The 25,643-nt window shown below is 36.0% G+C and overlaps 1 protein-coding gene and 1 pseudogene across 2 annotated transcripts in view; both read right to left on the bottom strand.

The window, feature by feature from the left end:
* The window catches only part of Kin (Kin17 DNA and RNA binding protein), a 31,615-nt gene that overhangs the window by 5,647 nt on the left and 325 nt on the right, over positions 1 to 25,643 (bottom strand). Inside the window, exons 2-11 of one of the 2 annotated variants that reach the window (XM_003473416.5) lie at positions 22,351 to 22,445; positions 18,482 to 18,525; positions 18,278 to 18,400; positions 17,067 to 17,248; positions 13,789 to 13,837; positions 12,907 to 12,967; positions 7,044 to 7,173; positions 4,648 to 4,698; positions 1,311 to 1,379; positions 379 to 478 (exon numbers count right to left, since the gene is read on the bottom strand). In XM_003473416.5, the coding sequence (XP_003473464.3) occupies positions 379 to 478; positions 1,311 to 1,379; positions 4,648 to 4,698; positions 7,044 to 7,173; positions 12,907 to 12,967; positions 13,789 to 13,837; positions 17,067 to 17,248; positions 18,278 to 18,400; positions 18,482 to 18,525; positions 22,351 to 22,445 (904 nt within the window). Of the gene's footprint in view, positions 1 to 378; positions 479 to 1,310; positions 1,380 to 4,647; positions 4,699 to 7,043; positions 7,174 to 12,906; positions 12,968 to 13,788; positions 13,838 to 17,066; positions 17,249 to 18,277; positions 18,401 to 18,481; positions 18,526 to 22,350; positions 22,446 to 25,643 lie in introns of those variants that run through there. The other variant, XM_063260157.1, reaches the window with a different exon arrangement.
* Positions 7,180 to 12,900, bottom strand: LOC111757871 (E3 SUMO-protein ligase PIAS2-like; annotated as a pseudogene).

The following is a 25,643-nucleotide window of genomic DNA, read 5'->3' as shown; positions in this document are numbered from 1 at the left end:
AAACTATCTAAGCAAAGCAGGGTTTATACTTAATATGAAGAAACACTCAAATGACAAGAATAGCTTAAAAGAAGAATCTCACTATGTCAAGTAGCTAAATATATATAATAGTAATATGACTAATATGATTGATACTATCCATGTGTCTGCATATGGCCTCGGGGGTAAATGTATGCTAAAAAGGGAAAACTCATTTACAGCACAAAATCACTTGATAGAGCACTATCATGTCCCTTCCCCCCAAAGTCATATGGAAATTTATTACCTCAGTAGTAATACTTCTGAAAGGGAAACATGTCTATGACTATCAAGTAATATCCAAAATCTATATGCTCATTTTGATGGGACATGTATTAAATGGTCTGCAAACAGATTTACCTGGTGCTGGAATTACTGTCTCTAAATGAGTCTGGTCAAGTTTCAGCTTGTCTCCAGAATCAATCATCTTTACAACGGCTGTATATCTGTCAATTACTTCCTGTTGTGTAAAAGGAACACTTTTATAACAGAAGAAATATGTGACTGCTAAGTTAAAAGGACAAAAGAAATAAAAACAAATGAAATTCCAATTAAAAGATAAGAGTTAACTCATACTTCTCAATAAAGAACTCAATTCAAACCTTAAAGATTTTCTCTGGTAAAAATATGATTTTTTTTTTTTTTTTTTTTTTTTTTTTGGTCTTTTTCCTTTTTATCGGTACTGGAGATCAAACTCACGACTGCCTGTTTGCAAGGCAGGCGCTTATGCCGCTGAGCTAAATCCTTCTGGTAAAAATATGAAAATGGTAATCATAGAATAAGAAATTTTAAAAATATAAATTTAAGAAATCTAGGAGGAGTAATTCTGCCCGAAGAAGGGCAGTTTCTGTATGAACAAAGCTGGGTTTTAGAATGAAATTGTATTTAGGAAAAGTAAAGGACTGGCATTCCAAAATGTGGAGTCGTCAAAGGATAGTCCTCACATTTCAGAGAAAGCCCCTGTTTGACTGGGGGAGAATACTGTCAATCATTAAACAGAACAAGTTTTACTGATGAATTAGCAAGACATGCATGCTGAGTTTTTAAAGTGGGATTTCATATACATTATTTGCCCAGCAAGAAAACTGATCAAGGTTAAGCCTAAAGCATGACTGGAACAGAAGCATTTCTTCTAACATGTTATGTATTCAGATTTCATTTTATGGGATAGTAAGAACCCTACACAAAATTTGCACTAGAGGGATTCGATTTTCAAGGAATTTTACAATATCCTCACTTGGTTACCCACCAGCTCTTTTCAGAAATTTCAGTGTATATCTTCATATCCTTACCTTAACAATACCCTTTTTCTTATGGTATTTCTCTCCAAGTTTTTTGGTTATAATTTTCACGATAATTTCCTAGAAAATAACAACAATAACAAACAAAATGAAGGAAAAGATATACATTTATCTTTTGTATTTTACTTCTTCCTTTTAAAATACATTCACCAAAAACCATACTAAATTATAACTGGTCTGCTAAATAATAAAGCAAGGAGTTCTAAACTTTCCTGATGGTGGCAAAAATTTTTGTTAGAAATTCTTTCTTTCTTTTGCTTAACACAGTTATCAAGGCAGGTGAGGAGACATAAAATGGCTGATTTCTACAACAAAATTCAATTTAGGACTTTGTTGCGGGGGGTACTGAGGACTGATCCTGGGGCCTTCACACTGAGCTACACCTAGCCCTTCTTATATTTTATTTTGAGACAGTCCTATTAAATCACTAAGTTGCTCAATACAAGCCTCTCGCCTCAGTCTCCTAGACTTGCGATCACAGGCATGTGCTGCCATGCCAGCTGATATCTAGGACTTTATCTGTGACTCTCCACTCTCTTAGTGCATGTCTTTCATAGCTTCTTTCTCTTTGTCTATTTCAAGATAGTGAAAAGTGCCAAGGATATTACATTTCTGGTGTTTGCTACTCATAAAAACTGATTACAAGAGTTTTACTGAGGATTGTAAAGAACTGAGGCTTTGAGCTTTTGCATGATGTTTTCCACAATGTTGTTTTCTCATTACACTGCTTTGAATTTTTCATATAAATGGGATCCCTCCAGATCAGCTTTAGTTGAAATTATTGTTCTTCTGAGAATCTCATCTCAAATGAGAGAAATCTGGCCTTATGTCATATTAATGAATCCTAAGTTTGCTGCTTTATTGTTGTTTTTGTGACTTGTATTAATTATATAAAAGCTATTAATGAAAATTAAATTGCCTGTCATTGCTATATTCACTTCAGGGGAAGGTTATTTAATAGAAGACAAGTTTAACTGAAAACATTAGCTTAGTCTTACTGAGGCCAATTAATACTAAAACAGCTGATTCAACCATAATATTCCTAGGTTAAACTTCTCAAAGACTCTCAGTGGATTATATTCTAGTCATCTGAAAATAACTTACCATCTCTGTTTTTACTAACTTACTCACAATAGATCTGTTCAAATTTTCTTTTCTGAACCTAAGAAATAAAGTCCTCCAAATCTGTCTCTGGACTGCTGGTTATTTTAACAAACTTGTTAACCATTTCAAAGCAGGAGGCACACTGAGTCATTAGCATACTGTAGGCAGAGCAAGACTTTTAACATAACACTCTATGTGAGGAGCTATGAGAAATATGCACTTGCAGTAGATGAAAATTATCCAATAGATAATAAAATTTACTTGCAAGTATGGCCAACACAAACAGCATTTGGGGGTTAAAACTTGCAATGTGCCCTTTCTCCCTGTCTTTATTCCTTCTCTTTTTCCTTTAAACCAACAGTTCTTTACCAATGCAGTCACTTGGAAAGTGGATAAAAGACAACACTTCACCCCAGAACACTAAATGGCAGAAGCATGTAGCACATGGCTTGGAAAAAAAATCTTTGTTTTTGATACGGGGAATCAAACTCTGAACTTTGCACTTGCCAGGCAGGTGCTTGTGCCACTGAGCTACATCCCTGGCCTGAAAAAACTCTTAAGAAATTTTGAATTATTCTCTGGTTAATAATATCTGCTTTAAGCAAAATTCTTGATTATGTTTTCATAAGCAATACGTAAAACTATTAATGTTCAAATGCTAGCTGCTGTAACAAAAATCTAAATAATTCACAGATTGTTTCTTTCCTACTGGTTCTTCCATTACTAATTTTTAAAGTAAGAAAATTAGATTTTCCTATTCCATGACATAGTCCTGACTTTATAATGACCTGTTTACTCTCAGATCAAGGCATCAGTAGGCAGAACTACATGGTCAAGGACAGCAAACCTCTGGAATTAGATTACCACAGAACTCTTGACTCTACTTAATAGATGACCCTGGAAAAAGTATTTTACATCTTAAAGTTTTATTTAAGTTTCTATTCCTGCAAACTGGAAGTAGTAACTATAACAATCCTGGAAAGCTGTTATGAAAATCAACTAAAACAATTCACATGACATGTTTATTTTACAAAAGCAAGTTATTTTCACCTTAGACAACTTATTTCATGATTATTAATTTGTGCTTCCCATCATGAAAAAAGGTAAACTAACATTCAGAAACTAAAGTATTTTCACCCTGAAGGGAGAAGGAGTTGAAGAACTGCATTACAACTTTGGATCTCATAGTTTTTCAAAGTTATTAATCTTATTTCTCAAATCAGAAACTATCTAAGCATATTTTACTTTTCACTCCTCTATTATTGATCAAATTAGCACTTGAAAAACTAAGGGACTCTGAAAATTTTAGGAAAACTTTATGTCTCAGTCCAAAGTATGGCATCAGTAAGCAAAAAATTAAGAAAATGTGGTAAACGTTTAACAATGACCTTATTTTAGTTTATTTTTTGTCTTTTTGAGACAGGGTCTCACTATGTGGTTCAGGCTGGCCTTGGGCTCATTTTGTAGCCCAGGCTGGTCTTGAACTCCCAATGATTCTCCTACCTCAGCCTCCCGTGTGTTGGGGTTATGGAGTACACCATTGGCTACCTTTAATTATTTTAAAATAAGCAACAACCAATAAGCAATTAAACATAACTTTCCTTAAGTCTGTAAATTAAGACCTGTTTTTTCTTTTTTCTCTTTTTCCTTTTTATCGGTACCGGGGATCGAACTCACGACTGCCTGCTTCCAAGGCAGGCGCTTATGCTGCTGAGCTGAACCTCCAGCCCCAAGACCTGTTTTTTCTACAAAGTCCCTAAATAGGTATTTTAATAAACCATAAATTACAAACTAAACTTTAGAGTTCACAATTCTAATTTTTAATCTTGTTTCCAAAAATGCAATCTTTGCCTTATAGCAAAAAGTGGCTGTAATTTCAGGTTCAAATTCAAGGTGTCTATGAACAAATTTAGAACTAAACCTGGCCGGTGATGTATCTCAGCAGCATAGTACCTACCTGCCTGGCAAGCATGAGATCCTGAGTTGGATTCCTGGTACCAAAACAAAGAACTAAACTTTACATCGAGTCATAAACGTGAAGTAACCCTCCAACACAATTGCATTCAGTAACTGAAGGTCCAATAGAGAAGGAAGTCATCGTAAATTATAACTAACCCTATAACTTACATATATTTAAGAAATTAAGTTATTCAGATCAAATACTATTTAAATCATTCTCTATATGTGAACCCAGTAGTTAAGATGCTCCATCTAAAATACTCACAGGTTGTAGCCAATAGTCTGTTCGAGAAGTTCTTTTCTTTTCCTCTTCAATCTGAAAAACACATGAGATATTCATAAGATTATCTCTTTATAATCCTTAATTTATTTCAGAATGGCCTTCTATTTAGCAAAATAACACTAAAAAGTTCATTTTCCACCAAAGACTAATGACATAACTTGCAAGCTCTGATAGATACAAATAAACATTATCTGTAATTAGTTTCTGACTGGAAAAGAAACTTTAAATATTAAAATTTATGTCATAAAATAAATCTACTGACCCAGAAACAAAACAAAACAAAACAAAAATCCCTGTTTAGTCAATACTGCAAGACCATCTGCTGGGCCTACTGTACACCCTCCCATATGCTGTCCTCTTGTTGTCATGAGCTACAAACAGGTGACTTTTTCTCGTGGTGACAATACATGGACAATACATGGATCAATTGAGCAAAGCATGTAAGAGAAGTAGTCTGAGAGCAAAAAGAAGGTTTCCTTTTTGACAATAATAAACTCATGAATGAAGGGATACATATAAATTTTTTTGTCTTTTTCGTTTTTTTATAGGTACCAGGGATTGAACTCACGACTGCCTGCTTGCAAGGCAGGCGCTTATGCCACTGAGCTAAATCTCCAGCTCCTGGGATACATATAAATTTTTAAAAAGTGACCAACAGAATAAAGTGCTACCTGGCTCTTAGGGCTACACTGTATAGTACAACTTTTTCTTTTTCCACTGCTTAAACTTAACCCTACTATAAACTTTCAATGGGATCCAATGACATTATGCTTTAGTTCATTTCAAGGCTGATTTTAAATTCTTTGACTTTCTAATACTAACAAAGAATATTCTAAATTTAGCATGTGTTCTACTTCAAGTAGGTAGATTTGGTTTTTAAACTAAATTTTAAAATTCCCTAAGGCACGTGAGACTTGTGTAATGTTGCTCCCTCTTCTGTCTTATTTTAAATGCTACCACAAATTTAGTATGTTACAGCCACATCACCTGAGACTTTTTCTGTCTTCTCAGTTCCTTCTTAGCACTTAGCAATTGTGCAATTTCTTATTTACTGCTTTGCAGAATGGCTTCTGCACTAAAGTTCCATGATAAACAACTGTTTTTATCTCTGTATTACAGACCTTGGACTCAGTGTATTTCCTACTACATAACAACAACTCAGTAGTCAAGGCATGATGGAATGGCATCATTTCATAGTGTACCCAATCCTACCTTTTATTTTAAGTTTTTATGCTGCTCTGCATAGTGTGAGGACCAGTAAGAGAGAACACAATTTCTTCACAAATGAACAGATGGAGACTTAAGGAGGAAATAACAAAGGGGAAAAAATTACCTGTTCGTATCCATTCTTTCTCTTTTCCTGACCTTTCTCTTTTTTTCTACTTATTTTATAAATAATTCATTGATAAGGTTATCAGTTGGAAGAAAGAAGAAATATTTAGAAAACATTACAAATTTTCTGTAGTTTCCTTACATTTTGGGGGTAGATTCAAAGCCAAAGTACGGCCCTATTATGGCTTGTGTCTAAATGTTCCCCACCAAAGTTTCATGCAATCATAGGTGGGGTTTTTTTCAAAAGTGACTAGATCTAGTCTAGTGTAGTGTGTGATGCTGAAATTAAGGGAATGTGATTAATAAATCAGTTGATTGGTTGGCATAATTCTGGCTAAGATTAAGGGTATGTAGCGTGGGTAGCCTATATACAATATAAAGGACAGAAAGAGTCATCTTCCCCCGCTGCTTGCTTTTGCTGTCTTCTGACTGCCATGGACTGGTTTTTTTCTGCAATGCACCTCTACCAAGTTACCCTACCTTGAACCCTGCTGATTATGGACTGAAACCTCTGCAACTGTGAACCAAATATACTTCTCCTCCTTTAACTTTGGGTGTCAGGTATTTTACCTCAGCAAAGAGAAAAAAGTAACTAACATAGCTACTAACTCTAGACAATCACATACTTTCAATAATTCATTACATAAGTTTAGCCACTAATTAAAAACACATCATGGCTTTCTCTTGCTAGCTTGCACTTCCATGTGATACATGGAAATCAGAGGCAACAGAAGAATACAAGCTAGATATGCAGGATACCCACAGAAGATCACATTTCAGTTACCACTACGCCCTTCTCGTGAATACTGACCTAATTGCATGAAAGTTCCAAAGATAGCACTTGGGGCAGGGAAATAAACATATTGTAAGGGCTAGATGAAACAGCATTAGGCTTCTTTTCTCTAACATTATATACTAATATCTTTATAACTTTATGTTTTCTTTAACATTATATTCAAACATCTTTATAATTTTATGTTTCCTTAGGTTTGAATTACATCATTCCTCTCAATGCCAGGTGTCCATAAGTAACTCATAAATCATACCTCCATGATTTCATCAAGTGCAGATTTCTTTTTCTTCTTTTCTTTAGACTGAGCTGAGCTCTGGGAAGTTTCTTTTCGTTTCACTGATGCTGTACTCCCGAGCGTCTTCAGTGCACTTGGCCCCAAAGAACTGATGAACAGAAGAACCATGCATGTTTGTAAGAATTACACACAGGCATAGGTTTTGCAATGGGCAAAATTAACAATAGACAATAAATGTTACATGGTTCACTTATTAATAACACAATAAATGTTACATGGTTCATTTAGGGAAGATGAGGAAGAAGAGAAGAAAGCTCTGCCAGCATCTCTCATAGGGCAATCAGCACAAAAGAGCATCTGCCTTGCCCTATCATTAACTCCATGTTCTTTATCTTTACCTTTGGTTAATGCCATTATTATCAGTATAGTTGAAACAGAATTCTAGTTTGGCACAGTGAAAACAACCTAACTAACAGACAAAGGAAACTAAGGACACTTCTGTTCATTTCACATTTTTAGGCAGTAGTGCGTAGCCAGGCAAAGGAAACAGTTTCCCGTTTGCTTTTATACACCGACCATTGGGATAGTTATCTTCTTAAGGACAACCTGTCTCTACCATGCAAAGTCTCAGCTGATTTCTTTAACCACATGGCAAAAAATCCCTCCATATGTATAGCTCTCTAACTTATTGAGCTATCAAAGCAAAAACAAAACAAACAAATAAGCAAGCAAAAATCTCTCTTGAAATCATTGAATACTGCTTGGAACTAAAGTTGTGGGTTTGATGCGAACATCAAGGACATCTTCAAAGGGCAGGTTTGTTAACTGCACACCAGGATGGATACGAGGAATTGGAGATGGTTGCTGCATCTCATAGAGGGCTTAGTATCTTGAAGTAGCACTGAACCAACAGGAGTGAGTGAGGTGTAACTGAAGTGGAAGCCAATGAGTGGATTCCAGCCACAGCCAAGTCAGGTTCTACAGGTGACGAGTTATCATCCAAACCAAAAATTGATGATTTGATTGCAGGTAAGTTACAAACCCCTAAATAGTCTGTGGATATTGGCATCTACACAATTCTTGAATTAGAATTTGAACTGCAAGCCTCAGCCATTCTTTGATAAATGTAGGCCCTTATCAGGAGTTCATGCTTTTATCTACTTTTATTGTATCCAGCAAAGCCTAGTAACATTTGTAGTTCAAAAACTCTAAAACAAGAGACCATATTCCTCACCTCTTCAAAATTCACCACTGCATACCCACCATGGGCACTGCCAACCACTTTCCTTCCCACAACCGTCAACAGCCCCATCCTGCACGGGAGCTGCTGAAGATACTGCAGCTTTCCACCTCATATTATGCTCATTTGTATCGAGGATTCCTCTCTTATGATAGGGGGAGAACCATGTACTCTTTGCTTCTGTAAAGCAGCAGTAATTGACATATAACTTGTATAAAATAGGTAGTATTTGCTTACTAAACAAATCTTATCAGTTTACTTAATGTGTTATACTTATACCAAGCTACGATGGAGATAACAAATTAACAAACTGTGATTGGTAGAGACCACAATACAATCATTACTGTCATTTTTTGGACTTTTATTTTCAGTGAATTTAAAGATCGCATTAGATTTATTAGAAGCCAGGATACTTTAAGGACTTATTCACTGTAAAATCAACTAAAATACCTGTATCTTTTCTATATAAAAGTATTTATATCTTATAGTTCAAGACCCCCACTTTGTCTTTATAGAAACTGTTGTCTCTTTACCTAACTGTAAGTTTTAAATTTTATTTACAGGATTTGTCTCATAGGTCAATCCAGAGAAAAACACACTTTTAAGTTCTGATTCTCAGGTACAATCAATCATACATGATGTGTGTTGGTTTTGAATTGACTGCTCACACACAGAGAAACTTTTCCACTTGTTACTTAAATGTTATTTAGGTTTAAATGTACATTGAGCTAGGAATTTACACAATTTAGGGATACTTCTAATCGCCAATCACAGTTTGTCTGTGCAATAGGCACTAGAAAACTTAGCAAAAGAGAAATTAGGAATGATTATTTTTCATTTTAGTGATTAGACTTTCTCCTAACATGTTCACACAGGAAATGAAAGCAAAACTACAAAAAATATTATTCCACACTATTGTAAAAATAAATAAAGTTAAGAATTATTGGCAAGGATATGGAGAAATTGGAATACTTAGGTTTACTAGTAGGAATGTAAAATTCTGCAGGTCTTGAAGGAAAATGATATGGCAGTTCCTCAAAAAAACTACACATAAAATGACCATATTATTCAACAGTTTCATTTGTGAGTCATATGTAAAAACAAAAACAAAAACAAACAGAACAGGGACTCTCAACAGATCTGCGTACATCAGTGTACATAATAGTATTAATTATAATAGCCAAAAGACAGAGACAATTCTCATGCCCATCAATGGACAACAAGAAGTGTAACACACATATTACTGGATACCAGCCTTAAAAAGGAAAGAAACCCTATCACAAGCAACATGAGCAAACTTTGAAAATGTTATGCTAAGTGAAATAAACCACACAAAAAGGGACAAATATTACATGATTCTAGTTATATGAGGTTCCTGTCAAATTTATAAAGAAAAATGGTGGTTTTGAGGCACTAAGAGGGGTTTAGTGGATAAAGAGATGAAGTCTGAGATGATCAAAATCCAGGACAGATGGATGGTGTGATGGTCCAGAAAAGTACAGATTTCCCTAATAACTGAGTAGTATACTTAAAATGGCTAAGACAGTTTAGCACAGCTGGAATGCACAGACCAGGAAGCACTGGATCATCATGGTCATCCAAAAGCATAGAAAAACATGAGAAACCATCTTACAGATGCTGGCCTTGAGTGACTTAAGTAAGTGACTGAGTGATTGAGTTTATTTATTTATTTATTGGTACTGGAAATCAAACTCAGGACCTTGCACTTGCCAGGCAGGCACTTACGCTGATGACCTATATCCCCAGATTTTTGGCCTGGACTTTAATATGAGAATGGCAGAGGAAGATTTGAAGTTTACAAAGATTGTTTTGCTTCAAATATCAGAATTCTATTAGAGATTGAAGCAGAGCTAATACGGGGTTAAAGACAGGAAATGAATGTTAACAGATCAGAATTTGCAGATAAAAGTCTTCTAAAAGAGCCCTAAATTTCTGTTTTCAATAACTAGAGTGAATCCGTGCCATATAGAGGTCTGTCCAACCTTGGACTCCATATAAAAATTAAAAATAATTAAGTAACCTGCTGGGCATGGTGGCCCATGCCTGTAATCCTAGCACTTGGGAGGTTGAGACAGGAGAATTGTTATGAGTTTGAGCCTAGCCCGAACTATATAATGAAACCTTATCTCCAAAAAAGAAAAAAAAAAAAAAAAAAAAAAAAAGAAGAAGGAAAATAACATTAAGTAACTTACTTCAACCAATGGGGAAGAAGGACTTTTTTTGCGTGCCTCAACAAGCCTAAAATGTCTGTTCTAATATTTACATCATTTACTTCATTCTAAATTTTGGATATGAATCAACGGAAGAACATATACCATACACCTATGAATATATACCATAATTTCAAGAAAAAAAAATTTAGATGACTCTTTCAACTGTATTATCTGTGAAACTATTTGCATATAATAATATAAATAACAGAGACAGAATTCACAGAGCTTAGTCAAATAAAGTTAGTATTTTACTAATAATATCAAGACTTGACATAAGGGTGTAGCAGGTTACGTAGATCACTATAGATATCAGGTTCTTATCCCTGAAATCTATACTTGCTACCTTATTTGGAAAAAGGGTCTTTGAAAATCACATAAAGATTATTAAAGAGATTATCCAATCTGAGTAGAGCTTATGTGTAGTCATCTCTAATAAGAGGAAGGCACAGTGAGATGATACATGGAGAGGGTGCTATATTTTAAATATGAAGTGTCCCCCAAAGACTCATATATTGATGATGCTAAGCCTATCAATGTAGTAATCCACTGATGAATTCATAGTTGAATAGGTTATTGGAAGGTGGGACCTACTAACTTGGGGCATGCTTTCAAAGGGTCTTTTGAGATAGGGTCTTGTTATGTATTTCGGCTAGCCTTGAACTCAAGTGTGTAGCCCAGGCTGGCCTCAACTTGTGGAAATCCTTCTGCCTCAGTCTCCCAAGTGCTGAGATTATATGTATATCCACCATATCCAGCTCGAAGGGCCTATCTTTGGCTCCTTCTTGCCTGTTGACTTCCTGGCTACTATAACAGCAAGATTTTTTCTCCACCATGCTGTTCTGCTGTGATGTTACAATCTTGGAGCCAGCTAACCATGAATGGAAACCACTGCAATCACTGGATGTGATAAAACTTTTTTCCCCTTAAATTATTTATATTGGGTATTTTGTCCCAGCAATGGAAAACTGACTACTACAGACGAGGCAAAGACAGAGAAAAGAAGTTTGAAGATATTGGTCTTGAAAACCAGAAGAGTACAATCACCAGCCAACAAATGCTAGCAGCCACCAAAAGGGGAGAAGACAAAGAACAGATTCTCCCCCAGAGGCTCTGGAAGGATCACAACATTACAAATCAGCCCAGTGATTCTGATTTCTGAATTCTGGCCTCCAGAGAAACACATTTCTATTATTTTAAACCAACTAGTTTGTGATAATTTGCTATACCATAGTAGCCAAATAAAACTACTATAAGTTTTGGATTTTGGAGGCCAGTAGAACAGATCTTAATACATATTCATCTATGCCAAGAAATAATAAGGAATAAAAAGAATGGAAAATGTGAAAGTTATCAAAATAAAAATGGAGTCATTTGTATCAACCTTAAAGAAAACATAATAAAGTGAGAAGTTATGAATATAGGAAGAGTCCTTAAACATGATTGCCTGATAATTATAAAAGAGTCTACCAGAATTATCACCTTTTACATGGCTACTACAGTCTTACACAAAAAGTACTTCTACACCGACATCTGTCTAGTTACTGTTCAACCTTGAGTGAAGGGTGCCATCCTTGTTATTTACCTATTGTTTCAAAATATTTTATGAAATCCTCCTCATTTTTGCCTTTAATAACATTCCCTTGCCTTAACTTCCTGGAACACTCTCATAATTCACTATGGTATGCATATTCCTACAGCAGTGTTATTTTATTTCCAAATAGGAATTTATACTACACTGTGTAATATGGAGACTGGTTGATACTCTACTCTCTTTTCTTTGGAAATTGTAATTGTACAGATAATTAACATTTAAACTGTAAAGTGGGCTGTGATAGGAGAATAGGATTGTAGAGTGCAGTAACACAAAAGTAGACATTAAATAGAGGACAGTAAACAGAGAACCAAACATGATCAATGTGAAGCATTTCAGCATTAATGAGCCTTTTTAAGTTGGGTATTGTAGCGCATGCCTGTATTCCAGCTACTCAGAAGGCTGAGGCAAGAGGACTGCTTGAGTCCAGGAGTTCCAAGGTAGCTAGGGCACACATGAGTGGAATTCTCATCTCAAAAAAATAAAATAAAATGAGTCATTCCTCAAAAGAGAATCATTTCATCAAAAGGAAGTTAAAAATAGCCCTAATCAAACAACAAACACAAACTAAAACACAAACTGTAACCAGAAAAAAATGAGAGACAATATTTTTTTTGTGTGTGTCTTTTTCTTTTTTATTGGTACCGGGGATTGAACTCACGACTCCCAGCTTGCAAGGCAGGCACTTATGCCACTGCGCTAAATCCCCAGCCCCAAGTCACAATATTTTAAAGCATATAAACCAATATTCCACAAAGTTTCTTAATTTTCAACTATTACTTAATGGTTATACATTTAACTGTTACTGTAGCTTACCTTGATTTGGAAGTTGTTGCTCCTGATGAACTACATGCTCCTTTATTCAGATTAAATGTAACTAGAAGAAAAAAGGTTACTGCCAGTGTGTATATATATATATATTTCTTTGGGGATTATAATAAAATTTCTCAGATAATGGAAGTCCACAGACATTTTAGTAACAAGACTAAAATGCTCCTCTCCAGATCCCAGATTCCTCTAAAGGTCCCTTGCGGACTCCTGTGGATCTGCAAGGGCCCCCACATTATGCCTCCAGCAGACAACACTTGCTGCTTCACTACTCCAAATCCCACTTCCCCTTGCTAATGGTTCTCTTGCTCTACGTAAGTGTCCAAACCTTTGGCCAGCAATTCAGGGGACAGAATACCATTTTCAGTTTGGGGCTAATTCTGGTTGTTTAAAGCAATCAGTATAATCCCTGAAACTGCTTTTAAGGTTAGATATGTGATGTAGTTCTGGCCAATGACACTCAAAAGAAGTCCACTGGAAAGAGAAGTGTCTTCCAGGAAAACATCCTTAATCTATGGGACTTCAGAAGAGATGTTCTCTGCCATTCTTTGGAAAATGCTGAGTCTGGATGTGATGAATGAATTGCCAGCAGCTACCCTGTGTGTTTGCAGGGCATGTCAAATCATTTTACTTCTGGGATTCTGATTATGGCAAGATATTTCCTTATCATTTAGGCTAGTTTCATTTGATCTTGTTACTTATATCTAAAGATGTTCCTCTAATTCATAATATTACTTTTTCATTTTAAAGATAAAAGCATTGTAACTGACAGAGTAAATATCTTATTTTCAGATACACTGCTAGCTTTTGGCAAAGACAGTACAAAAGCATCTAAGTGTACAAAAAAAAGGGAAGGAAAATTTAAACTACCTTTCTCTTCATCATTTTCTCTGCTTAATTCTGTAAAGACAGGGGCCTCCTGAAAGAGAGAGAGCAAGAGAACCTGAAGATTAGGTTTACAGGGCACTTACATTCAATAACGTATGTTATGAAGCAAACTCTAAGGTGATTAGGAGTCTTAAAAAAAAAAAAAAGTCACATGCATGGCAGACATTGTCCAATTAACAATTATTCTAAAGCAAAAACAGGAGTATTTTTTATATAAAACTGCAGAGGCCTGCCTATATTTTTCACTTTGATTAGAATTTAAATAGTAAAACAACAATACAATGGTAACACATTGATCTCCAGGAATCATAACTATGGAACTACTTTGAAAAGCAAAACCTTCTTTTAGGGGCTGGAAGTTTAGCTCAGTGTAAGAACACTTATCTAGCAAGCAAAAGGCCTTGTCAGAGTTATTGTGCTCTTATCTTTAAATGAGAGAAGTCAGCAGAAGAACAGATCTCCAATCCTATAAACATATACTATTATCTCACAGAAAAATATTTAGTTGAATCTTTCAATTGTATTATCTGTGACATTATTTACACAGTAATACAAATAACTGAAACTGAAGTCATAAGAGCTTGATCAAATAAAATTAATATTTTACTAACAATAATATCAAGGCTTGACATAAAGGTACATCAGGCTCAGTAGACTCATATCAGCTCCTCACCTCCGAAACCTATAAATATTACTGTGTTTGGAAAAACAAAACAAAAGTTTCTGAAAATCAGGCTAAGTCACAGATTTTGAGATGAAGAGATCATCTCATCTGAGTAGACCTTAAAAGCTATGTCCCCTATTTAAGAGGGTGGCACAAGGGGCTCTGACACATAGAGGAGGTGTTATAGTTTAAGTATGAAGAGTCCCTCAAAGGCTTATATTGTAGGTGCTCTCCATCAATGGGCAAAGTTACCAATGAATTCACAGCCGAATGGGCTATTAGGAGGTGGGACCCAGTTGGAGACTCAGGTCAGGGGGTGTGAGCTTGGGGACTACATCTGGTCCCTGGTTTTTTCCTCTCTGATGCTCTTTGCTTGCTCTCTGCTTCCCAGGTGCCATAACCTGAGCAGCTTTCCCCTGTAGTGATGGTGCAGTCTTGGGACCAGTCAATGATGGACTGCAACTTTCTGAAACAGTGAGCCCCCTCAAAAAACCTTTCCTTCTTCATGTTGCAGGTGTCAGGGATTTTTGTCCCAGCAAGTGAGAAGGTGACCAATACACAGGATTAAATAGAATAAAGAATGTAGGAAACACTGAACGGAATGTTTTCTATAATAGGCAGTCCATAAATATTAATTGTTGTTTCTACCAACTAAATAAAAGATATCTTGAGGTCTAACTGAAATATTCCTTTCTCAGGTAATACCCATATAAACTTTTATATGGCAAGGCAAATGCACATAATCTTACTCATAACTGATATATTTAAGTGCTGAATGAGGATGTATTCATCAGTAGGATTTCCCTTATCTTTCTATAAAGATACTATTTAGAGCTATAAAATACAAAAGAACTAGAAAGTGTTAGCAGTAGTAACAAAAATGTTATCAAACAATAATGTTATTCCAAAAAGTAAACTGTTTTCTCCACTTTGCTCTATATAAGAAGATACAATTCTTAATTTTCACAATATGAAATTAAATTTTCTTTGATCTACTGAAAACAGAAATTTAAACTTTAAAAAGGTGAGAGAAGGGCTGGAGATTTATCTCAGTGGCATAAGCACCTGCCTGCCAAGTGTGAGGTGATGAGTTTGATCCTTGGTATCAAAAAAAAAAAAAAAAAAAAAAAAAAAAAAAGAGGGGGCCAGAGACATAGCTCAGTGGCACAGCACTGGCCTGGGAAGCGCAAGGACCTGAGTTTGATTCATGGTACCAAAACAAAACAAAACAACAATAACAACAAAAGCTCAATTAATATGATATAAAATGTAGTTGGTAAACTGATCCTTACCAATATCTTAAGTCTTATAGCCTCCCACTTCCTGCACTACCCTTTGTTAAATGGCTTCCAGAAGACTATGCAATAATGACCAGTGCAACGGTCTTCATAGTAGTGAAAAACTGAAATCAAGCCAAATGTGCCTCAGCAGAAAAACAGATTATGTTTGACTTACAAAATGGGTTACCATACATCAATTTAAAATATAAAAAAGAATGAGAAATGTTTGAGATATTTACCCTGATTACACAGTTGTATATATGTGTTAAAACATTATGCGATACTAAATAATATTCAATGTTTATGCTTTTATATATTTATTTTAAAAATTTAAAAATTAGACATAGGAAAGAAATGGATAAAATGTACAACATTGTGTTTGAGTTTTAATTCAGACACAAAAAGGAACATATAGTAGGATTTGATTTATATGAGGTTTAAGAATGGACTGAACTAACCAATAACTAAAAGTAGCATATTAGAAAGTTGTTACTTTTAGAGAATAAGGTACTAAGTGGGAATAAGCATGAGGGAAACTTCTGGAACGCTAAAAATGCCCTAGCTATTTAGGTGTGAGTATACAGGCTCTCCCTTACTCATCTGCTTGTTTGTCTCCTCCCCCCAATATATAAAGAAGTTCAATATACCTGCAAGATTAATGAGTAACTTATACTTTACTGGAACCTGGTTAGAGCTTAATATAGCTTTTAAATCTTAAATTAACTACTTTCACTTACACAGCCAGCTGTATTTTCCTGCTCACAACTGTTAAAATGCAAGCCTCTGAAGTGCAGTTTTTGCATCTTTTGTGCACTGCGTGTACCCAACACCTAGAAAAGTCCTGGTACCACAAATATCTGTAAAAATAAATGCCTTGGTCTAGTTATTCTAATACCTGAACCCCTTTACCATATCTTCCTTTGTCCATTCTCCAGGTTCTCATCGATTTAGTCTTCAAAATCCCTTGGCTCTGGGGTTTACCTTCAAACATTTTTTGTCTTCTCTGGGACAGAATGGTGCTCACCCATGCACTGCATTTATCTCTAGCATTGCAGTAATTACAATTAGTTGAAATGATCTACTTACATGTCTGTTTTAGAGCTGAGGAGACTGAGGTTCACAAAACTTCTATAAATATGTAAAAGCACGAAGTCAGTAAGTCAGGAATTAGTTACCTCAACTCCAAAGACTATGCTTTTACACCACACCATCCTCTTTCTCCCCGTCTAAAATTCCGATTCAATGTTTTAAAACACAAGCAATTTTACTTCTTTAGGCCTTTTGACATTGCCCGTCTGAATGATACTGTTGCTCACCTGCTCCTTCCCTTCCAGACCTCTTCGCACTTGTTCTTCAATAAATTTGGCGGTTTTTTCTTCATCATCAAGGTCCTGCTTTTTCTTCTTCTCTAGCTCGAGCTGCCGGCGAATGGTCTCTGGGTCCCTGTCTATGTACTGAATATACCAACCTTTAGGGGTCTCATCCACTTTGCACAGGCCTGAAGAGAACAACAGGCATTACCCATTAGTATACAGTCTGAGCAAATGGAAATATAAACGTGTTCCATCTTTGCATATTTTCTCAATCATTCAAATATAACCAAATATACAGACTCATGAAGCACATGAAATTTTCATATTTACATTTAATGAAGCTCAGGTACAAACAGAATTTTTTTTATCTCCAAGTAGAAAACAAATATCATTAGGATTTTTATATAGCTACACTGAGGCAAGATGTTTAAACAAGGAAAATACCTGAAAAAAGTATTATCTTGCATAGTAATTTTTCTCTCATACTTACCTAACTAATAATGAATGAGAGCATGATGTTCTGTTAATTTGAAGTGAAACAAAGTAACATACTCAATAAAAAGTATATTGGTGGGTCAGGGATTTACTCAGTGACATAAGTGCCTGCCTGGCAAGCATGAGGTCATGCGTTTGATCCCCAAAGTATACTGGCTTAAAACTCCTTTTTCTTCCTAATTTCTCACCCTATGAAGATTAGAAATGGAAAAAGAAATCATTTTCAAAAATCACCTTAAGTTGGAGTGAGAAAAGTTCCATAAAGCTAAATAAATATGGGAAAGAAGGATGGAAGAGATTACTGATACCTCTCCAACAACGCTCCAGTGATAAATACTTGAATTGTCAAAAGAACTATTTCAGATATTCATAATCAACTATAATAAGCAAAATCAATCCCAGGACAGTACATTCCCCTCCAGTTTTTCTTGCAGTACTGGGAACTGACCCTGGACCATTCACACTGAACTTATATCCCTAGCCTTATTTTAATTTTGAGACAGGTCTTGCTAAACAGCTAAGTCACCCAGGTTGGACTCAAACTTGTGATCCTCCTGCCCCAGCATCCCAGAATGTTGGATTTATAGGTGTACATCATGATGCCAGAATTCTCCTCCAGTTTTTACACTGCCCTATGAATTCTTTGTGTGAATATAGAAAGTGACAAGTGTTCCTTTTTTGTCAACAAACCAACAATTATCAGAATAATCTCATTTTACCTTCTCTGCCCAGCCACTTAGTAAAGTCAGTCAGTGTTTCCCACTGAGTAGCATTCATATGAATATGTTCTCGGTGGCTGATGTACTCATTGTAGACAATATTGTTATGGACTCGTTTGGTGCCTAAGAAGAAAATATGACACTGTTGATCCTGACATTACACAATTATGAAGTTATTATTTACACAATAGTTAAGATGTTTACCAAAGCGTCTCCTGAGAAGTTCTAAAAAGTCATTGCGGAATTCCCTAGTGAAGAAAGAAAGGAAAACATTAAAGTACTTTCTACAAATATATACCATCACCTTCCTGAAATTTAAGCAGTAATACTTTTTTTTTTTTTTTTTTTGAGACAGGGTCTTGCTTATATAGTCCAGGTTGGCCTTGAACTCACAGAGATCCTCCTGCCTCAGCCTCCCAAGTGCTGGGACTACAGGCATGTACCACCACACCCCGCTAAGCAGTTATCCACTTTTAATGTCCAAATGATATATAAAAAATTTATCTGATTAGTAGGAACCCACAAAATCTGAGTAAGAAAAGACTTCAAAAGATTAGTTTTCAAGGATTAATGGTAAAAGTCATTTTGAAGTTGAAATGTTTTGTCCTGGTAAACCAATCACAGTAAAAGTTACCACCTACTTGTACAGAGGGCTTTTCACAAAGTCTCTCAGTACTATTGAGCATGACATAATATATTCATTCTATCTGTGATACAACACTCATTATTCCTTGTGAAAATGCCACTTAATATGTCTCTCTGAAACAGGTACACCATATTAAGTGCCAGATAAGCAAAGGTAAACAAGATATAATTTTCACCTTCAAGCAGATTACAACCTACCAGAACCAATGATAACAACTTAAATTATAGAAGTGATGTGATAATCTCTTTACTAAAAAATAAAGGGAATGCTGACAAATGACTTTAATATGGACAGTGAAACATAAGTAAGACTTTTTTATAGGTAGAAAAGAAGGAAGGCTATTCTCAGCTGGTATAGTACCCTGTGCTATTTGAGAAGTGACACTTAAGCTACTTTGACTAAACGTGAGGGCACTGAAAAATGGGGTGACTGTAGGGGTTAAAACAGACTAACAGGACAGAAAGTAACTAGAAAGTAATACTTTTTGAAGCACCTTGAATATTATGTTAAAGAGGCTGTATTTTATGAAGGCAATAGAAAAAGACTAGATAATTTAGTTGTGAAATTAATTTGTTAAGATCTGTAATTTAGAAAGATAATCATAGTGGAGAGAACAATAATTCTCCAAGTCCAGTCCCCAAAGAAGCTGCATCACTGTCATTGGAATTAGACAGAAATGTGGAGAAGTGGCCATTTTGTTGAGCACTGCAACTAATTCTGATGAACACAGGGGTTGGTGAACTACTAGCATAAAACACACGAAGACGGGCGGAAAGTGCGTATTAGGAAGTCACTGAATAATTCAGTGAGAGATGCTGAGAGGTACCTTACCAGGGCAGTGAGAATGGGAAGCACAGTACAAAGGAGAATCCACAAGAAGTGATTCCAAGAGAACTCAAGTTTTACAGTTTAGGAGTCTGGATTGATAGTTATTACACAACACAAGAGTAAGAAACAGGCTAAGGGGAATGGGGATATTGAGTTCAGTTTTAGAAACGCTGGCTATGAAAAACTCTTTGGAGATACAGATTAGTGTAGTCAAGAAAAAATAAATATTTGTAGTGCAACGCTGACATCAGGTATAAAGGTAACAGTTAAAAAAGACTAATGGCAGGGGCTGGGGATTTAGCTCAGCGGCATAAGCACCTGCCTTGCAAGTAGGCAGTCGTGAGTTCAATCCCCGGTACCGATAAAAAAAAGAAAAAAAAGAAAGAGAAAAAAAAGACTAATGGGAGTCATGGAGACTGTGCGGTGTGGAATGAAAAGAGGACAATCTTGAAGAAAAGAAGGCATCTTGAAGAACCTTTCTGCATTCAAGGATCTGAGAGTGGGAGAGGAGTTAGTGAAGAGAGAAAGTACAAAAGTACAGATGGGAAGATCATGAAAGAAGATGAAACACGGAAGCGTTCCAGTGAAGTTACAAACATTATGCACTGTACAAAGATCAAGACGAAGATGGAAAAAGGCACAAGCAACTTCAGGAGTCTAAACAGTTCTTGTAGAAGTCGGCAGACAGAGTGAATGAAGTGGCAGTGAATACAGATTGCCTTGTCAGAATAGTATTTCCCAAAGTGCAGCACATGCAGCCTCTGATCCTCAGTGTGGTTTTAGGTGGTCATGGATAAGCGTTTGTCACTGTGCTGCTTGCACTGATGACAGCCAAGTAGTGTAGGGTAAGCATGCCAGAAGCTCAGCACAAAAGTGAAAGAAGTGGGCTACTGTCAAACCACCAACAGGCAATGGATCCTTCAGTATCATGTATCAGAGGAAAAGCCATAGCTATTTCATCTAGAATGGCCTTGATAAAGTAGTAAAATTCCTTTTTTTGTTTTGACTTTCAATTGCATTTTAAATATATCATTAAATCTCATTCCTTAAGAACCTGTCTTTCTAATTTTCTGTGCTGAAATGAGAAACATGAATAAACTGCCATGGCTGCTATTGCTGTGTATTAGTTGAGAAAAGCATCTTGACTGAGCCATAAGCTGAAATATGTTTCATATGACACTAGGTTTTACTTAAAAAGACAATTGAGACATAAACTATCACTGTTCCAAATTGGGCATTAACACATTTTCTCAAAAATAAACAATGAAAGCCTGTCACGTCATGGAAAACAACTGACAGTATTTGTTGCCAATGACAAAATTTGAGCTCATAAGCACCAAGCAGAGTTTTACTGTGAGCTTGCCATACTTCCCAAATCTGCCAATGTTCTGATGACATCAACGTTGACATTAATGAATATGATTTGATGGCACTTTTAGATAAAATGTGTCACGGTTTGCAGGATCTGGGTAACTCAGTGAATGTATATGTTCTGAATGACTAACATGATGGACACAGGAGGACAAGGTCTGCTCAAAAGATAGACCAACAGACTTTAATGTAACAGTATAAAAAGTTCATGGATTTGGTTTCAGATTCTACAGTGCAACTAATTTTTGAGAAGCTGCCACACATAGTGTTTTGATGTAGTTATCAAAGAAGAGTATCTGAAAATATTTGAAGAGATTATTAAAACACTTCTCCCCTTTAAACAATGTATCTACTTAAAGCCTAGATTTTCTTTACATGCTTCAATCCAGACAGTATTTCATGACAGACTAAATGTAAGAGATATGAGAATCCAACTGTGTTCTATGAAGTGAATACTAAAGAGCATTTTAAAATGCTAAAGAGCTTTCTAAAATGTTATTTTTAAATTTTTATTCAGAAAATATTTTTTTCATTAAAAACATTATTTTAACCTTAGTACCAAAAAAAGAAATTTCTGAGTTTTAACTTCTAAGTATTGATACTTACAAGCCACACTAAGAGAAACACTATTTGAGGTCTTCAGTAAATGGAAAAAAGTCTCAGACCAAAAGCTTTAGCAGTTTGGAAACAAAAAGATTCATAGAAACACAACTAAATATTAACAGCAATGACAATAATTAACAGCTAATTTTAATTGAGTACTGGGTACTCTTCTAAGATTTTAAAAGCATTAACTCGATTCTCCTAAAAACCCTGGAAAGATCAACAATACTTGGAAGAGGAGCCATTTTTAGTGCTGTTTCATAAATCAGGAGATTAAACACAGAAAACCCATCCACACTTCAAAAGTTCTGTGTATAGAAGGATTTAAAGTCAGACAGCTGACAAAACAGCTTGTGCTGTTCCTTAGAGCCCTGTCAAGTGAAAGATAGTTTTACAGTTCTGTACATTTGAAATGGGAAGGAAGAAAAGACAAATAGTTGTAGGCAGTACATTTGTAACAATTTCACACTAAACATTTTCAAAAGAAGATAAAATTGAACATAGAAATATAGCTATCATTTTAACATGAAAATGAATAACAGATATCTAGTAAGTGGTAACAGATACCCATTAAACGTCCACTTGAATAAAGCTTATGAGATAAGGATGTCCTTGAGTTACTTACTCTGAAAAATAATCCATAAACTGCTGAGGATTTTCTGAAGCCAGCAATAGCTGTCTCTGATGAGATTCTGACATACAATGACACTTAAAGCCATTCTACAAAAAATATAAAAGTAGCAGTTAAATTCTGATGTATATCATCAAAGCAGACTTTGAATAGAAGTATTTAATTCCTAAAAAATCTCATGTTTAACAATAAATTGTAAAAATCTAGTGACTAGCAACAATCACCCTCTAGTTTTTTTTATTTATACTTCTTATGGTTTTGTGTTTTGCAACTGTGGTAACTGAAGAATAATCTCTGACAAAGAGATTGAAAAACAGTACCACATAAAACCAGACATCAATAACAGACATTACAAGGCACAGTAGCAAGAGTGGATTCAATTTAACCAATTTTTATTCAGCACCTCCTTCATAAAGTGTTACGCACATGCTTCTGTTTTGTTTTGTTCTGGGAGGCTACAAGAAGACCCACCACTTTTTAGCAGGTTCCAGGAGGGTCTCACAAGAACCCAGACTACGGCCAACTCAAAGTCTTGGGAGTTTGTCTCTAACATATGCAGAGGTCAGCAGTCTAAGTTCTGAGTGCAGGCTGAAAAGCTCAGGCACAAGCCATTGAAGCTAGGACCTGCTCATACAGGTGTTTCAGCTGATACCAACTGTTATTCTATAGTTACAACAGGCAGCAGCCTCTAACAAGCTGAGATATTCTTAAACATAAGTAGTGTGGTAAAAATGAAAAATGTATTTGGCCACCCAACAAAAAGGCATAGACCAACAATAGGAGAAGAGTACATGGAACCTTATGAACGGTATGTGACAACTTCAACCTGTTCAGGGCAACTGGTCTGAGCTGTACTGCAGAGGTGTGGTTTTAAAAAGCGCCATAAATAATGATCACGAACAATACATTAATGCAAAATTTTGTTTCAAACTACAAAAAATTACAAAAGAAAAACATGAAATGTTCAAGTTAGTTGACAGTGCTCTGCAGTGACCAGGAAGACAGTTAATAAGTGGCTTGAGTGATTTCCCAAGGGTTTGTGAATCTGTTAACACGGATATAACAGGGCCCTAACCTCAAAAACCTGAGAGACTGCTGAAAAAGTAAGCAAAATGATTCTATCAAATAAATGACTATTAGGAAAATTTCAGAGGATCTGAACATCTCTTATGGTACTGTCCCAAGCATTTTAATGACAGATTTGAATACAAGGTTGAAGAGGGTATAAAATGTGTGCATATGTCATAGGAGTTAGAGTAGAAGGACACACTGGTGGTGACAAGGCCACGTGGCAGGTGCTCCAGGGAAGCCTTTCATTGAACTCTTACATCTCTGAGGCAGGTACTGTTATCCCACATTTGAGATGAAGAAATGGTCAGGTGGCAGCTTGATTCCTCCAGCAATGAGTAGCTCTGAACAAGAAATCTCAAGCATGTAACTGTGGCTATCAGAGTAATGTGATCCCTTGAGAGTTGGTGTCATAGTTACTTTTGCTGCTTAGACAAAATACCCAACACCCAAAGTTAAAGGGGGATAAGTTTGTTTAGCTCACAGTTTGCAGAGGTTTCAGTTCACAATTGGTGGTTCCAAGACAGAGTGGCACATGGCAGAGGGGCAAAGCAGAAGAAAACCAGTCTATGTCAAGCAGAAGACAGCAAAAGCAAGTGAGGAAGAGGGATCTTAGCAGCTCTTTTCTGTCCCTTTTATACTATATCTGGGCTACTGGGATGAGGGCAGTGCCAAACCAGTATATGGATTTAACTATTGCATGCCTTTAATCCCAACATCTACATACTGTAGATCCAGCTACCTCTGAGAAAAGCATCACCACATGAGACCATGTGAGATTTTTGACAATCCAATATATTTGGTCTTCCTGTATAATAGCAAAAAAAAATTTTTTTTACATGGATTAGGCCAGTTTAGGTGGGGAGAAAAACCAAAGAGTTGTTAAGAATATAAACACTTCAGAGTATTTAATTGCATTGAACCCAATTTCCCAAAATTTGAAACAAAAGGAGTATGTGTCAGCATACAGTGAATTTTGCAAATATATATAGCACAATAAGATATAAAAGGGATTTAAAGGACATAATTATATGAGGCGACTAGGACATGTAAGTATCAGAAGTGATAATTTTCATGTGGGAAGAAATCTGACAATCAGGCAAGATGCCTACAGCCTACTACAAATTCATTTCTTGTACTTAGTCTGCATGTCTAGCAATCTGAGATTTCTTATTAGCCTGTACGCTAATTACAAATAATTCATTTTCCAGAAAATTTAAATATATTTTTTATATATATATATTTTAAAAGCCCTAGCAACTAAATTCAATTCAGGACTTTTGATTGGATCTTGTTTTTTTTTAAAAACAGCTTTAAAACCGGGTATGGTAGCCCACTTCTGCAATCTCAGCACTAGGGAGACTGAGGCAAGGTAACTGTGAGTTCAAGGCCAGCCTAAACTACACGAAGAGACCCTGTCTCAAAAAAAAAAAAAAAATAGTAATAATAATAACCAAAAAAAGGCTGCTTTAAAAAATAACTGGGGGACAACAAAGGAAGTAGTAATGAGTATGTATCAGATCAGTGGTGGCAAACTTTTGTCTTGTGTGCGGCAGAGGGCTGCTTTACTGAAAGTTCTAAAAGGATTACCATCACTCAATCAGATAATGTTGAGGAATTTTTATTAATTTTGTTATATTGATGACGTATTAACCTATATTGCAGTTATATAGAAAAGTTTTGAGGTTTTTATGTACACATTTAAGTATTTAGACATGAAACATCTTGATGTTTAAACTATTTCTGAAATAAAATACAGCAAAGAAAAAGTGTCACATCAGGGTATTATGGAATTCCAAAATTCATATGTTGAAACTCTAACCCCCAATGGGGTGACATTAGGAAGCAGGGCCTTTGGGAAATAATTAAATTTAGATTAGGTTCTGAGGGTACAACTCCCTAAGCATCCTGTTTCTCTCAAGCGTCAAGTCAGGGCGCCCCGCCCTACACTCGCTATTCACGCCTCTACAAAAGCTGCAAAACCTTTCGATTTCATTTCTTTTGGAGGGGAAAAACCACGAAGAGTGTCACAGATCACAGAGGTCCCGCCAGGGCTGCACATGGCAAGAAAAGACAGCTATAATGGGTCGAGTAGTTGACTTGGTCAGAGCGCACCTCAGAAATCTCGCGACGGGAACCCGAGACCCGCGCCCTCACAGGCGTCAGGAGTTGAACCTGGATTTCCCGTAGGTTCCTCAGGGAATACGGGGCGATCCCAG

This window comes from Cavia porcellus, unplaced genomic scaffold, assembly GCF_034190915.1.
Source record: "Cavia porcellus strain 051 isolate PalLab524CR breed Dunkin Hartley unplaced genomic scaffold, mCavPor4.1 scaffold_13, whole genome shotgun sequence".
NCBI lineage: Eukaryota > Metazoa > Chordata > Mammalia > Rodentia > Caviidae > Cavia > Cavia porcellus.
This window is presented reverse-complemented; position numbering and strand designations above follow the sequence as displayed.